Raw genomic sequence first — 16,849 nt, forward strand, 5'->3', positions numbered from 1 at the left:
ATTGTGACAGGAAGACACTAAAGCAAACAGCTTGTGCAACTGCAGCAGAGATGTTTGAAATATTCGGTTACTAATTAACCTTCAGGCTCATCAGCCACGATCAATATAGTGTGGGCTTTTTTTTTTAAATTGAGATGAAGCAATTATCAGACTGTATTCATCTCGTTAATGAAACAATGTTCCAAAATGCCTGCAGCAAAACTGTTAATTGAGTTCTATTTTCTGAGACAGGAAGCCTCTCCTTGTGTCCGTGACTGCAGAGCTTCAAATGTGGGTTGGTGGGGGAGGTGGGGCTGCTCATCTGAGTGGACACAGGAACAGGCTGTGGGCTGGTGGAGTGTGCTCTGCCCTCCCCATGTTTACTCCCTCATCAGAGCAGAGGTAAAAGAAGATCTGGCTTCAGCCTTTCTGCACAATTTCACTGGTTTAGTTCTCTCTATTGAGGAGCATTTATTGTAGTCCTTGTTTGTGACACTGCACTAGTTGCACATTGTGTTGTAATAGTTCAACAAACTTTTGCTTTTCTCATATGTAATGCATACTAAAGTTTATATTGCTATCCATCCATCCATCTACCCATCCATCCATCCATCCATCCATCCATCCATCCATCCATCCATCCATCCATCCATCCATCCATCCATCCATCCATCCATCCATCCTCTTCTGCTTGTTCCAGAGATGGGTCTCAGGAGCAGCAGCTTCAGCAGGTAGGCCCAGACCTTTCTTTCCCCTTCCAGCTCTTCTGGGAAGATTGTTCCCAGACCAGCCAAGTGGAATAGTCTCTCCAGTGTGTCCTGGGCCTTCCCCAGGGTTTCCTCTCCTGGAGAGCTGAACTTCTCTTGAGCAGAAAACTGGATTTTGGCCACCTGTATCCTTGGGTGGGTAATACTATATGGGGACCGTTTTTGGCATACACACCTACTTGTGGGGACCAAAGCCCCATGGTACCATTGGTGGGTTGGGGTTAAGTTAAGGACTAAGATGTGAATTGAGTTTAGGTTAGTTTTAGGGTCAGGTAGGTACCTGTGAGGTTAGGTTTAGGGTAAGGGGTCAGGGTTAGGCTGTAGAAATGAATGGAAGTCAATGGAATGTCCCCATAAAAATAGTTGTACTAGACTGTTCAGTCTCATTCTTTCAGTCACTAAGGTTAGAGATAACAGTTGCCCTTCAGTGAGATTTGGGGGTTGATTCCACCAACATTTAGTTTCATGTCCAAGTTTCTCTGGGCAAGACACTGAACCTTCATTATATCTGATGTGTGTCCAATCAGTGAATGAAAGCACTGATTAGTCTCTATACAGGGTGTATCAGAAAAAGTGATACTCAGAAAAATCGCCATAAAATTAACATAGATAATAATTTTGAAAATGTGGGCATAACCTTTGGTAGAGGGGATTATTCTGCTTCGAATGACACCAAAATCTTAATCTTAGTCCACAGCCACTACACATGCGTTTGTTATCCCTTAGCTGTGATCCACTTGTTTCGACGTTAGGACATGAAAGGGTTAATTATTTTAAAAAATGCCTTGGCATGCATGTAAAATATCATCTAAACTTTTAATTTTATGTGAAAGGTCGTATTTTAACCCTCACATTTCCTTGTGCAAAGGACATGAATTTTGTGAATTTCCAACTGTTCCTGCTCACTGGAGCGTGAAGCGTAAACTAAGATTTTGGTGTCATTCGAAGCAGAATGATCCCCTCTACCAAAGTTTACGCCCACATTTTCTAAATTATTATCTATGTTAATTTATGGCGATTTTTCTGAGAGTATCAGTCTTTCTGATACACCCTGTAGAGTTGATTTATCTAGATTAGCTTTGTAGAGAGACACAGTAGAGTGCTGTGTGGATGCGTAAATGAGGGTACAGGTTGTAGTGTAAAGTGTTCTGAGTATCCTGGTTGGATGGAAAGGTGATATATAAGTACAGTCCATTTAGTATTTATTACCCAAAGTTTGTTACAAAAGATAAGTGTAGGAATAGACCGACCAGTAAAGAGAGCATTTCACCTCAGCTCCTTCTTTACCACAATGGACAGGCACAGATCTTCCCTCCATTTAAAGAACCTCATTCTCAACCTGATTTAAAGGTTTTATCTTTATGCAGCTCTGGCAAAATTGATTTAGTGTGGGAAGAAGCAGAAATTATTCATTTGACTCTAAAAGTTGTAGACCTCTGCACTCATTCAACAAAGACTAATGTGTCTAAAATAGTTACTAGTAAAAACAAAGTGTCAAGTCAATGACTGGTCAAATTTTTAGTGTTTACAAGTTGACAACTTATATGTTTGTTGTATTTTTGTTTTGTCTTTCTTCTTTTTAACACGTATGAGGTTGTTTTTATGCTTACTGATTTATATGTATGACACAGTCGTTTCAATGGTTTATTAATGCATCAAATAATTTCCTAAATAAAAGCTCAAGAATAAAAACAGAGACCCTGAGTACAAACACACGACTGTTCACTGCCATGAAAGGTGAGTGATCAAGTATATCTGTCAGTTCTGGAAAGATTGAACTCAGACTTTGCATCAGCTGATAAGATATCCACTAAGCATATGCTGAACACTTGACATGTTAGCAAAATATCTCATGAACCACTGGACGGACTTAAATGCAACTCTCAGTAGTAACTGTTGGACATACATTTACAACTTTTGGTGCGAACTCAATCCAAGATGGCTGCTACGGCTTTTTGACACAAAATGTTTAGAACTTGATACAGATACTGAGCTAAAATTAGGTGAGGTAGTAGCTGAGAGTCATGTATGCCTTCCTCCACAAAATGCCTATAATTTGATGTAACAAACTCTAGTTTTACAAAATTAAAAGAATAAGTTTTACACAGATGGGTAGCCTATGCTCTGAAATTAAAGCAGAATGGGTCTTTAATTTTATATCTGTCATTTGGTTCCACCATTATTTTTCAGTTTCATCTATTATAGAACAAGAAAGCAAAATGTCTTTAACAGTTATTTTTAGTGAAGAACAGAAGCAAAGTACGAGAAAACCAAGGCATTCTCCATTTTCAAAACATGCACCTTTTTAATCCACCACATATCCAGATGTAAGGTTTAGGCTGTTGTATTACAGCTAAATACACTTAAGTATTTTAATCGTATGCAGCTTGTGTTATGGTGGAGAACGGAGAAATCAGAAAAGCTACAGATTAGTACAACAGCTTGTTTGGCCAACCAACACGGGGTGTTAAATTAATCTCATAAAGTAAAAGAAATCTAATGCTTTTATGGAGCTCCATGTGTTCTGTGTTTTTATCACGTAATACATATTGTCTGGTTTTTACAGTCTCATTCTGTTTTATGGCAGATAAAATAAAGCAGATCTGGCTTTTTAAATATGTGCACATTAGCCATCTGTTTGGGTGGGATGGTCCAATAAAAGTGAGGAGAATGTGGGAAAAGCCATAGTCCAGCTAAATTTTGGTGTTTCAACCTGAACAAGTCCATCATTACTGCCCAACACTGAACACGAAAGAGCAATAATGTTGTTGTTCATGACTGTGTCCGTTTGTACCATTAGCAAAGCACACATCATTGAACGGATTTTAATGAAAATGTCACCCAGCCAGTGTTACAGGTACTGAGCTAAAATTTGTTGTATTAGCTGAAACTGATCCCCTACTTATAATCTGAGAGCTCATTCTTAAAGATCTGTGTTTCAAATTTTGCCATCAACTGTTCAAGTCAATCTCTCGTGAACTACTGGACAGATTTTTAGGAAACTTTCAGAGTGTAATCACTGCATCTCCGTCTAGAATGGATTAACATTTGGTGTAAATCGAGCACAAGATGGCTGCTACAGCTAATCAATCTTGGCTAGCCAAAAATGGCAAAAACTCAGTCAGTTTTACAGATATTGCACTAAAACTTGGTGTGGTAGTAGCTGAACACCATCCCTAACACATATTCTGAGGGCAACACCTTGACATCATATCTTAAACACAACAGGACAAATTGAAATGAAGCTTTCAGAAAGTACTGGCTCTACATCTGCAAAGTTTTTTTTATTGGAGTTAATCAAATTTAAGATGGCTGCCACAGCTAATCAACCTTAGCCACCACAAAAATTGCTACAACTCAGTTTTACAAATATTTGGCTAAAATTTGGTGTCTGATGTTAACAGTTGTGTACAACACAAACTCTACAGATCAGAATTGTGCACAGTGTTACTTGTAAAGTTTAACATGTTGGTGTAGATCAGGGGTCAAACCTGGTCTTTGAGCATTGCTATCCTGCATGTTTTACTTGTTTCTCTGTTCAAACACACCTAATTTGAATGATGTGTGATTATCATCCAGGATGTGGTAAATCTGGAAATAATAAAATAAATAAAATACAAATAAAACAACTGGACTTCTATTCTGTATATGATGTTTCACTTCTCATCTGGGGGTCTTTCCTAATATAAAATTGCAGTTTTGAATTAAGTCCACGAATGGAAAAAGAAAATGTCTTCAGTTACAAAGTAAATGTCAAGTTGTTTTGTTTTTCGATTTTAATTTCTATTCTTATTTTTCAAAATTTAACCAAAAGGTTAGAACTTCATTTCACAACAAAAAAATGATCTTGGTCTAAAACTGACATGAAAGGTGATGATATATGATATTCAGAAAATATCTACCAAAGTCCTCAAACTTTATGAAAATTTTAAATTATTCAAATATACAAACTTATCCTCATAAGAGATAGCTAAAAATATTTAAAAAGCAAAACGAGGATCGATGAAGCAAGACATTTCAGTCGTGCTTTTATGATCATAGGAATGTGAGAAGTGGTAAGTTTGTGAAAAAACACTGAGATGTGTGAAAAATAAGACGGTGGGCTCACGGGACCACAGTCCAATAACAATAAAGGCACTGTCAGTCTTTCTCTGCCTGAAGTAACCCTGTATTTACACTTTAGTCCATTTTGGTTAGTCCGATTCAAGCTTGTGGTCCCGTCACAGACGAAGAACAGCAGCAAGCATCACTATTTCACTAAGAAAATACTGACAAACCATGTTATATATGTAAAAAAAAATCAAGATCAACCTGGTGTGAGAAAATAAAAATACAAGTGATGCACAAATAAAAAAAAAAATGCCACAACCCAATTGATTTTCTTCATTTGGTCCAAAAACCTGTTATCTGTAAGTCATCACCCTGTGAACCAATGCAGCCTGGACTGTCAGAAATATGTAAACAAGTACTGGTTCAATCCAAAGTCTGGTGTGCAAAATGAAAAACACAAAACAGATGAACTAATTTTTCTTTCTCCAGAAAGTCACAGTTGAACACAGCTTCAGACTGGTTGAACTAGTTTGTTTCTTTTTTTCTCTAATGATTAGCTAAACTCATTTTTATAGTACAGCTCAATGGTTTAGTTTTCCTAACAGCATCATCAGCATAAAAAAGTCATCTTGGAAATGTTTTTAAATTTTTTTTCTCCCAGTGTGTACAACTAGTAAGAGTTCTTGTGCGTATCATTTGGGGTAGATCTTTTCATAGAAGAAGCTCTGCGCCAGCACGTACAGTTCGCCGTCCTTTTCTCTGACGGCGTGAGCACGGACAAACTGGAACTGTTCTAAAGCGAACTCGTAAAACTCGTTTTCCATTTTCCAGATGTTGGACTGCTGCAGCTTGGCTATCGTCTCTTTGGTGGGGGGCTTCTTCTCGGTGGTCTTCCTCAGATGGGATCTTTTTCCTAAGAACAACAAAACAAAATAAAATAAAACCTAGGGATAATTTAGAGCTATAAAATTCCTTAACATGCATGTTTTTGTCTGCAGGAAGATACTAGGAGTACCCGGAGCAAAGCCACTCATGCAAACTCTACCCACAAAGGTCCCGGGATATGAAGTGATCCTGCAACCTTCTTGTTGGGATTGGACAGCTCTACAAACTGTATCACCCACCTTATGCTCACAAATGGGCTAATTTTATAAATTGAAAACTATAGCACAGAAAGTGCTCAACAACACTTGTGCTCATTCTAAATTTAAATGCTCAATGACCGTTGAAGAATCGGTTTCTTCACTGGTCCCTTTAACACGTGGAGTCCCTCAGGGATCTATTCTTGGGTCTTTTTTTTTTCTTTCACTTGCATGCTCTATTTTGGCTCCATCTTCAGAAAAGGGTTCCAACATTTCTATGGGGATGATGCTCCTATCTACCTTCGGTTGAAGCATAATTGTTCTTTTCTATTTAAACCACCATTTGTCTCACTTTGATCAATTCTTGGATGGCTTCAAAGTTCTCCTGTGTATTTGCCAGCTCTTCTCCAGCCTTATGTGCAATCCAGACCCCTTGGTTCTAATCATAATTTGCTTTTAGTTGTTCCGAGGTCCAGAGATAATTGGGTCTTTTCAGCCGTAGGTCCTAATCTGCAGAACAAACTGCCCCTACAAATCAGACAAGCTTTAACTTTCAATGATTTCTGTTGTTTCGTATTGTTCAGGCACTGTTCATTGAATTATTTTTTGTGCTGGGAAAAGAAAAATTGTATGTGGTTTCTGGGCAGAATTTCCTCTAATAAAAGAAGTTTAGTATCTGTCTCCAATCCAGAGATCACTGAAACAAATGAGATCACAAGCCCAGATAGATGGATAGATCAATCAGAATTGGAGTTGCAGCTCATTTTCTTTGAACTGTCTTAAGAGTTTATACAACCCAGTCATTTTTAGTGCTCAAGGCCATTCTCTCCATCTTATTTATTTTCATCTTGTTCACCATTCTGAGACGAAATGTAAAATCTTGTGCGAATCTTGAGATTCGAATTCTAAAAAAAAAAAAAAAACATGGTGGTCATTGGTGGGAGAACGAGTGTGACTGGGAAAGTCTGAGAGCTGCTAAAGGTGGGCATTAAACAAATTTAAACCATTTATTTTTCACTTTGACTGTAAGATATTTTCCAATACATTTTTCAGATTCTAGATGCTAATACTAGAAAGTAGTTTTAACATTGGTCCTGTCTGAACAGTCCGGTTTCCTATGATGGCGAGCTACCTTAGGCCTCAGGTCCAAAGAATCTGTGATTCTGTGATGAACTGTTTATTTGAAGTCAACTGGACTACTGCCTCGTGTGGGTCTCATGAACTGTGGGACCAATATCCACATTTGGACTGAGTCTGTTAATTTCATCTGTTTATTGAAAAATTTTAGGGTTTATTGAAATGATAAACTGATTCATACATTGGTGACAGATTTACAAATTGTATTGTAAAAAGGTTATTGATATTTAATACAAATCATATTATGCACAGTTCTGTTTTTTTCCGCTCGACATCAGTGTTGAGTTGAGTGAAGTAGAGACGTTCTTTTTTTTTGTTAACGGTGGACAGAAAAAAAAGATGCATCCCCTTACTTTACCTTACATTTAGCATCCACATCATGCTACATTTAACCTATTCTACCTGAACCTCTTATTGAAAATGTCAACAGGTGGATATGATGCTGTTGCAGAATTATCTGTGGCTCTTTCAAAACAACAGTTCAAAAAATAAAAAAATGGACTTCTGAATACAGGATTTCACTTCAAGGGTGTAAAGGTGACATGACAAAGGTGTGTTCAGTGGTGTACAGCAGTGAAAACCATTGTTTTGATGGAAGCATGTTTTACTGTGGAGATGTGGCGTTACCTGTTCTGTAGAGCTCTGTGGCTCCTTTAAAGAAGCGCGGCAGTGCTGCCTCCAAGATCATGATGAAGTCCTCCAGCTCCTCAGTTACTCCGACTAACAGATATTCATTCACCAGATTGTATTTGGCCTGTTCCAGAGCCCATTTACTTCCTGCATTCCTGCACACAAATATGACTTAATGTGAGTTGGTGTTTTGAATCAGAGTCTTTGTTTTTTTTTTTTTTTCCGTAACGACCAAATCACTTCTGCTCAATTACGGTAAGTAAATCTTCCATTAAAAACTAAGCTGACATTATTCAGAAACTATTTTATATTGACTGGCTGGACATTTAACTAAATGATATTCTGTTTTTTAAAGAAATTTTAAACATGTTCACAACTATAAAATTATTACCAATAACTTGTGCTTTGTCACATCCCACCACTGGTTATTGGTTGTTTGGTGTTTCACTTTTCAAGTCAGCTGACCTCAAATCAGGTGGTGATAATGGTCTAAGAGGTTGTCAATTTAAAACAAAATTTAAGTGACTTTTAAGCAGGAACTCTGTGCCATCGGTTTGTAGTTTGAGTATAATGAATCAAGTTCAATTATTGAATTATCAAAGTTTAGTTATCAAACAAGTGTCCAAGATGTTCTCTCCTTTTACTCATACTTCTGATCTTTTTGGTGCCACCTTTTGATAAGGAGTTTTATCGTGGAACCCACCCACACACATCCATCCATAAATGTTTGATTTAATATGCAACACTGTAAAAATGTTGTATCTTTGCTCAAATGTATCAGAATATCATACTTGGCCCTGGCCCGCTCATGTCAATATTTGCATCAGATCTGAGAGAAGTAGGTTTCTTTGACTGGAGTCTTTGTGGCCTTTGACTATGATAGTGTGAGAGGAAGTGTGGCTCACTCACCAGCACTCCGAATGATGACCACAGAAGAAAGGGATCTGGAGCCAGAGTTTCTCAGGAGCACAGTCAGACCCCCCTGAGGAGACGCACTCATCGAAAGTCTGAAACACAACAGCAGTTAAATGTTACCCCAAATAAAACAAAGGCAAAAACATAAAAAGTTCAGACAGCGAACCTTCTTGTCTCCCTGTTTTCTCCGTCGAAGGCCCGGTCTGTAGTCGTCTCCGAAGCGAAGGAAGTAGTAGTAGGACACGAGGCGCTCTATAGGATCCCGTACAACATTTATGTACATTGGCTTTCCCTTCACTCCATACCTGAACAAAAACAAAACATAGTAAAATATTCTGTAAACTGGTTTTATGACAAGATAAAGGCTCAGTCTCAGTTGCAGCTTGGTGCGGACGTATGTATGCAGTGAATCACCATATTTATTGTACTCTGACACCAGCTGCACAATGAGCGGGTGAAAGGATCAAGGAGAAGCAAACCAAGAGGAGCTCCCTCTTTCTGAGAAACACTTAGACCATTAGAATAATTACCTGTGATCACTGAGATGATAGTGTCAGAGGAGATAAGGACAACAATGCTATTAATCAACACTAAAGCACAAGTTGGCAATCAATACATGACCTTCCTTTATCTGCTCCACTAACTGCGTGTAACTAATCTGGATATTAATGGTATTACAGGAAATGAAAGGCCTTACTTTGAGAAGTCCAGATAAGCTACGTGGCCGTGGTAAAAGCCAGGCTTCATCTCTCGCCACGTGGTGACGTTCTGAACAAAGCGCACCTGCAGACGGAGATAATGTCGGTTTATTGTGGAGCTGCGGGAAAACATGGCAACGCTAAAATGTTCAAGGAGTTCTGTGTGCGGGTTCATGCCTTCATCTTACAGAAAAAAAGTAAGAGTTCAAACAAAATGTGAGAAACAAACAAATGTAACAAAACTAGGCTGAGGGCCATGAAGTGACAGCAAACCCTCATCTGTGTTTGATCGTGTTCACCGGCTGCAGGAGGTGACTGTGGGGCTATTGTGAGATGGCAGACAGGATATTACCTTGGCACTAGCAGCCAGACGTAACAATAGTTTTTGCTTTGGGGCATTTACGCTGTGTGACCACAGCTCAGTGTAGCAGGCAGCAAATATCATCAGCTTTTATTATGTCAAGTGTGGAAACAAATACACAGAGGAGATAAAAACAGATTACAACAAAACACCTACAGAAGAAAGTAATGTAGAGTGATGCAGTCCGCTGATTCACATGTGCTGGTTACGGGCCAAAAACCACAGTCGTGTGCCAACAAAAGCAGAGAAGAACTTTTTGGGAAAACATCGACGACAAAAAAACAAACTGAATGCTGGTGGATCTATCTTTAAAGGATATTTCAGGTTGATCCACACTGGAAAACAATGTTGCTAGAGTCTTGGTTTGTTTGTTTGTTCAGATACAACTTTTAAGCCATGCTGTAAGTTTCATCGGAGAGAAAAGTCTTTTTTTTTCAAAATAAGTCAAACAATTCAGTCATCTTTACGGGGACAGTGATTGGGGCGACAGGAGAAAGGGGTTTGTCCTGCATCCGGCGAGTTTCCAGTTCGAACCCCGTCTCAGTCTTTAGGCACTTCACCCGCCTTGACTGCTGGTGGTGGTCAGAGGGTCCGGTGGCACCAGTGTATTAATTTACCACCATCAGTGTGTAAATGGGTGAATGAATGGGCTGAAAGACTGTAGTGTAAATCACTTTATATAAGTTCAGCCATTTACCATATTTTTCTGCTCATGATTAGTCTTTATTTCTGTAAAATGATAGATAGACATATGATCAATATTAATAGAAAATGCGTCCAATAGAACATTTATAATTTCACTGAACTCCGATCTAGAACCGCATGGCATTCTGGGGAGTGTAGGCAGAAGAAAGGCTTTAGCTGCTCGCCCCCTCACGGCCAAGCTAAGTAAGGGTTGTGGTTCTACGCTCTTCTGTCAGCTGCAACAACCTGTTGAGTAACGTGCAATATTAGTTTCATGTTTCACCACTGTGCCTCAGAACTGTTTAAAAATAAAAAAGAACAACATGGAATGAAAGGAGAAAATGAGGTAACAGCTCGAGAGAAAATTGATCACGTCACTTGTTTGGCAGTGTCAGTCTTTTTTCTCCTGTTCCATATTTCAAATAGATAAAACAAAATAAAACAAAACAAAACTAACAAACAAACAAAAAACGTGACAATACTTATTGATATAAATGGATATGAAACACTGATATCGTGATACAATTTTTAGCCATATCGCCCAGCCCTAGTCAAAAGTTTTGAGAAACTCATTGCTTTTGGGTGGGTGAAGGGAAACTGTTCACTGAGCAGCAGACGTATACTTCACTAAATGGTTTGCGGTTTCCTCTAAATAGCCTCTTATCCCTCTTGTGCTTTCTCTGACATTAAAACACTTTACAGCAAACTATAAAGTTATCCTACATCAAAACAAAGGAGTTCTGGACTGTCACTAGATATTTGGGTAGAAAACCTGCCGTGTCATAGGAACATAAAAGCGGTCTCTGGAGTTGCTGGTGTCCTTTCAATGTTTATTGGAGCAAATGAACAAAGAAACAAACACACAAAAAAATCATGTTTACATAGAACCACCGCAGTAATGTGCAAGGGTTGCCAGATGGGACATGGTAAACTTGTACTGTCGCTATAAAATGATTGTATTTTGACCCAAACTGTCATTAGTCCTGAGTGAGTGTGTTGTAACATGATGTGTGTGTTGTGTTTGGTGAAAATCTTACAAAAAAGAAGAGGCAAAAGGCAAATTTTTGTTTTTATCTGGCAACCCACTCATGCAATCATGCACTGATCATGGAGTGTCTGCACATGTCTGAATTAGTGAATAAACTAACATCCCTTCAAATCCAAAATGTTTTTTGATTTTGCTCCGACATGCTAAAACACTCTGCTGTCTGGAATATATTGTTACTCCTGTTAGTTTAGAAGAAACTTTAGTCTGTAGTCGCCTGTGTGCGCCTGTACGCTTTCACACCTCTTCAGATAGGTGTAAACAAAAGCTTCGACTCTGAGACCTGGTTTATAGACGTACCGGTGTCAGAGACTCCGATCACCGGTGACATGTAAGCGGTGCGCAGCAGTTCCTACCTGGTCCTGTAAAGACATGACGGGGTTGTTTTTGGTCGTGTTGATGTGCAGGACGTGGAACAGATTCTTGCCGCAGAGGTCATAGGCGATGTTAGTGAAGGATGTGCTGGCTGTTTTTGGAACTCGGTTGTAGATGATGACCATGTCGTTGTTTTCAGCCAGAGGGGCCAGCTCCCGCACCCCGCCATCTTCAGTGTGACGCAGCTCTACTTCAGCCACCTCGTGTCTGGCAATGGTGCGTTCTGAATAAGACAGGAAACGTATCTCAAACACTTGCCTGATTTTAACACTTTGATGAGTTAAGAGATCAGTTCTTTGTGTAGCTTTCTACACTGTGCCAGTGTATTATTTCACTTTTTTATTTATGTTACAGTGAAAGTTTTTTGGTGGCCAGTTTGCTTAATTTTAAGGTTTCTGTGAAAAAACTCAACCACTGCTTACCTTTACAGAACACAATCAAGTTGCTAATTTTATTTCATGCTATATGGACATTTAATCCCAATAAAACACAAATCTAACAGAACTGTCTTTTGGTATTTGAAGGTTTCCATCATGTCTGAGTTCACGTCCTTAGACTTTAGAAATTAATTCAACCACAATAATTACAACAAACTGTATTCAGCACAAGAATACAGAAAAGTTTTATTCAGAATAAAAGTCCGGACATGCGCAGTGTTGTAAACGTTCAGCTCTACTTCAGTGTTACAAACGTAAACAACGCTCCTCTGTGCGCTCAGGACGGACCCGTGTCAGCTTTTAATAACGGTAGAGACATCGTTACTCCTCGGTTGAGCTGCAGATGAAGCAATACGTGTTTTTTTTATTTGTATTTTTTCTGAAGCAACGTCTGCTGTTTGTTTCCTTTTTCATCTGTTAAGAGAGCGAGGAGGAAAAGTTCTGCACTGTGCAGCGCAGCTGCAGCGCTGCTGTCCCACCGGGTGAATGAAAGTCAGCAGACATGCACACAGGTCAGTTTTCTACAATCAGAATAAGATGATCCAATTAAGTGTTTACATGAACCTCATTCCGATTGTGAATCGGCATAACCCACCCTTTTCATTTGGATTAAAAATTCATTTGGATCGAGCTCAATCGGATCAGAATAATCGGAACGGGCTGTTTACACGACGTATTTTTATTCCGAACGGCTGTTTAATCCGATTACTTTTGTCCATGTAAACGTAGCAATTGTGAGCAACAGACAGAGTTTTATGTCACGGGGGGAGTGCCGAGCTCGCTCGAGGCGATAGACGCATGCGCTATATGCGTAACGTGAAAGCTGACTACAGTTGGAAAAAAGAGCGCACAAGACACTTAATTTGGCTTAAAATACAGACATTCTGACAAATAAGTAACTGTTTGTAACCTTACCTCAGCTTAGAAGGCAGAGGGTGTCGGTCTTTTCTGCTCAGATTCAGCTATCGGAGCATGAAGCTAATGTTTACTCACAATGCTAATGCTCTCTTACTCTCTGGCGCTCAAGCAGTAGAGGAGCCAAATGGCTGGCTCACTGCTGCCAACTAGTGGTCAGAGGCTGAACTACAACACAAAAATGAATGGCTGGCAGGAAAGTTGACATTTTAAACCTTAATAAAAAAAAATCGATGCAGGGCTTTAGAATATCGATACAGTATCGGGAAATGAAATATCGCGATATTTCAGTGTATCGATRTTTTCTTACACCCCTAGTCAACCTCTGATTACAGGGCTTTACTCCACTTATGCAGCCAACGCTTCTCTGGAATGATCGGAAAAAAAAATTAATACTCGGCAAAATGAAATATAACACCTTGGATGAAAATCTTGGCATTTTAAAGACCTTTTTAGGCCTAAAATCTATTTGGATTTTCAAATTTTAGACTTTTTTTAGATGTTTTAAGACCCTATAGGAAGCCTGCTATTTCAGTAATTTCGAAGTGCCACAAAATTGAAAATCTAGTGGTGTATATTGACCCATTAACTGTTTAATTGCTTACTATAACACTGAGATTTGTATGCTATTGGTTAAAATTCTAAAGACAAAAACACGTAAATAAAAGCTTTCATTTCAAGATATGATGCTTCCTTCCTGCATGCGACCAATTTTAGGCCAAAACAGACAGACCTGTCTTTGCACAGAGTAAAATTGACTCAAAATATGAGAAAGAACTCCTAAAAGTCCTAAAAAAATCTTCCTGAAGTTTTGGGCAGACAGTAACTATTATACATCTAAACTGCAACACTAAGGTACAACAGATCAAAAAGTATTCAACCATGGACATCTTATGTAAGATAGTAGCCTGGCCCTTGCCTTCCTATGCAACTCCGCTCAATTCTAGTTTCCCTTCACTGCTCCATCTGGGACTTCTCCCATTGAGATGGATTTCGCTGGCAGATTTTTAGCCGGGCCAATCAGAGAACAGAACGTCAATTTTCTGTGCAGTGTCTGCTTGTAGTTTATTTTACCAGGACCAATCAGCAAACAGAAGGAGGAGTTTTGAATGACGTCGATGTTCTGCGCAGTGTCTGCTAGTTATTTTAGCATAAGGCAGTGGAGGAAGTGAATGAAGCCAGTATGTGTTGATAAGGCTTCCAAATTAAAATAAATTTGTCTGACAAAGCAGCAGCTCTCATTTACAGTCATCTCATTTGGTTCGGTACTTCTCTCCTCTCAGTAGGGTTGTTTACAGCGCACACAATTTCCGGTTAGCTTCTTAGCTTAGCCTCCTTCACAGCGACATAGGTCACAGCCAACTGATCCAATCATTTTAAACTTCAGCAGAGGCCACGCCTTCTGCAAGAAACGCTTCTCTATGCAGCAAGTCCAGACCCTTGTACGAAGCAAAGTGAAGGACAGGGTCTGGTTTTAACCAGGCTAGTAAGATTTTAATTATAAAGAAAAATCCTACTGCAACTGAATTGGCTTCAAGTTAAGAAAACTTAAACTGTATGTCATAATGTTAACTCATTATTAGTAAAGAGAACTTCTCAAACCTATTAAGAGCATGTCATGATTGATTCACACTGACAGAGGTTCTTCTAACTTCACAAAATTCAGATTATCAACACAATGTGCCCTGGGGACTTTTTTATATGAGTATACAGCCAGTCATTGATTAGCCATGTTTCCGGTCATTACGCCTAATTTGTTATTTATTTTATCTTCTGTTCTCAGAATCAAATAACTTTTGCAAAGCTGCTTTATTTATTCACTGAACTGGGAATATTTAATTAACAGCTTTAAACTTTGCAGGCCAAATGCATAAAGTTTAGGCTGCATAAGCCCCTCGGGTCGATGAGCACAGGTTGAAACCTTCACTCTTGGCTTTATTTTTATTAGTTAAAACGAACAACTGAAATAAAAGCAGAGCAACAGCTGCCGTCTTCAGCAGCCAGATGAAGTGAACGCTCACACTCATCAACATGGGAGTCGGCCCTCCCACACAAATGCAGCAGAAGGGCCAGAGTTGATTTGCTAGCAGACATTAATTAACAAAAACAACACTGTTTCTAAAAACAGAACAGATTCCAAACATGTAATTAAAGCTTTTGATAAGAATATTGACAGAAGGCTTAATTAAAAGTGTTTCCTCCACTGCTGGGTTAATTAAAGCCAATTACAGGAGTGGGCTTGTACATTTTAGACTGACCGAAGCACTCTGCTGCCTCAACGACTCGTGTGAGTTTGCAGGAGAACTGAACTAATATTATGAACTAGTATGGACCCTAGATTTTACTAAGAACTAAAAGTACGATTGTTTACAGTAATATATACACTGTCTTTATGAAACTATAGGGTAAAAAAATTACCCTTCAATCTGAAAATAATCCACACAATATTTTTTTAATCAAAATTGGCTTGTTTTTAACAAGATTACTAAACATTCTTGGTGTGTGCATGTGAAGAGTAAAGGAGATTTTGTTTTCTTTTTTTATTTTGTCTGTATTTACTTTCAAATATTGTTTTCTTTCTAGAAGATTTATTGGCTTGACTGTCCAGGAAACGACAAGTCAGGTTGTTTGTATCAATTGGTTATGTTTAATTTCCTCTTCTTGCATCAAGCAAGAGCTCAAGCATCTCAGGGTTTTGTTCAAGAGTGAGGAAAGAATGGAGCGTGAGATTGATACCAGTCTGTTGTGGTGAAGAGGGAGCTGAGCTGTGAGGCGAAGCTCTGTGTTTACTGATCAGTCTACACTCCTACCCTCATTTATGGCCAAGCTTTGGGTAGTGACAGAAAGAACAAGATTGCAGATACAAACAGTCAAAGTCGGTTTTCTCTGCAGGGTAGCTGGACTCTCCATTAGAGATAGGGTGAGAAGTTCAGTTATTTGTAAGAGACTCGGAGTAGAGCCGCTGCTCCTCCACGTCGAGAGGAGCCAGTTGAGGTGGTTCATCTAGTAAGGATGCCTCCTGGACACCTCCCTAGGGAGGTGTTTCAGACATGTCCAACTGGGAGAGAAGACCAAGTAGGTCACTGCGGACGAGTGCGGATGAGTGGGCGTGTCCCAACGAAAGGCGATTCTAAAGCAACACACCTGATTTGACGGACTTTGTTAAAGGGACACACCTGATTTGACGGACTTTGTTAAAGGGACACACCTGATTTGACRGACTTTGTTAAAGGGACACACCTGATTTGACAGACTTTGTTAAAGGGACACACCTGATTTGACAGACTTTGTTAAAGGGACACACCTGATTTGACAGACTTTGTTAAAGGGACACACCTGATTTGACAGACTTTGTTAAAGGGACACACCTGATTTGACAGACTTTGTTAAAGGGACACACCTGATTTGACAGACTTTGTTAAAGGGACACACCTGATTTGACAGACTTTGTTAAAGGGACACACCTGACTGGACAAGCAAAAAAGGGGCGTTACTGTACTGCACCACACTTTTTCTGGAGACCCCTACTTGGATCACACTTCTCCTGGTTAGAGCTGCCACGATTAGTCGATTAGTCGACGACTAATCGATTATTAAAATAATTGATGACTAATTTAATAATCGATTAATCATTTTCTTTTTTCGTTGTTCTTTACTTTGTTTTTCTCTCCAAACTGCGTTGTCACCTTCCACTGCCACATCTGCCTTTCTGTCCTTGACACACATGCACAGTAGTGGTAACTGGGGTAGGCCGTGGACGTCACAAGACATTAT

The 16,849-nt window shown here is 39.2% G+C and overlaps 1 protein-coding gene across 1 annotated transcript in view; it reads right to left on the reverse strand.

Moving 5' to 3' along the window:
• Window positions 1–2,380: 2,380 nt before the first annotated feature.
• Window positions 2,381–16,849, reverse strand: part of LOC106523285 (heparan sulfate 2-O-sulfotransferase 1) — a 21,266-nt gene continuing 6,797 nt past the window's right edge. Inside the window, exons 2-7 of the mRNA XM_014016666.1 lie at window positions 11,705–11,946; window positions 9,258–9,343; window positions 8,727–8,865; window positions 8,555–8,652; window positions 7,643–7,800; window positions 2,381–5,709 (exon numbers count right to left, since the gene is read on the reverse strand). Of these exons, the coding sequence (XP_013872120.1) occupies window positions 5,489–5,709; window positions 7,643–7,800; window positions 8,555–8,652; window positions 8,727–8,865; window positions 9,258–9,343; window positions 11,705–11,946 (944 nt within the window). The 3' untranslated portion in view covers window positions 2,381–5,488. The remainder of the gene's footprint in view (window positions 5,710–7,642; window positions 7,801–8,554; window positions 8,653–8,726; window positions 8,866–9,257; window positions 9,344–11,704; window positions 11,947–16,849) is intronic.

This window comes from Austrofundulus limnaeus, unplaced genomic scaffold (assembly GCF_001266775.1).
Source record: "Austrofundulus limnaeus strain Quisiro unplaced genomic scaffold, Austrofundulus_limnaeus-1.0 Scaffold151, whole genome shotgun sequence".
Classification (NCBI taxonomy): domain Eukaryota; kingdom Metazoa; phylum Chordata; class Actinopteri; order Cyprinodontiformes; family Rivulidae; genus Austrofundulus; species Austrofundulus limnaeus.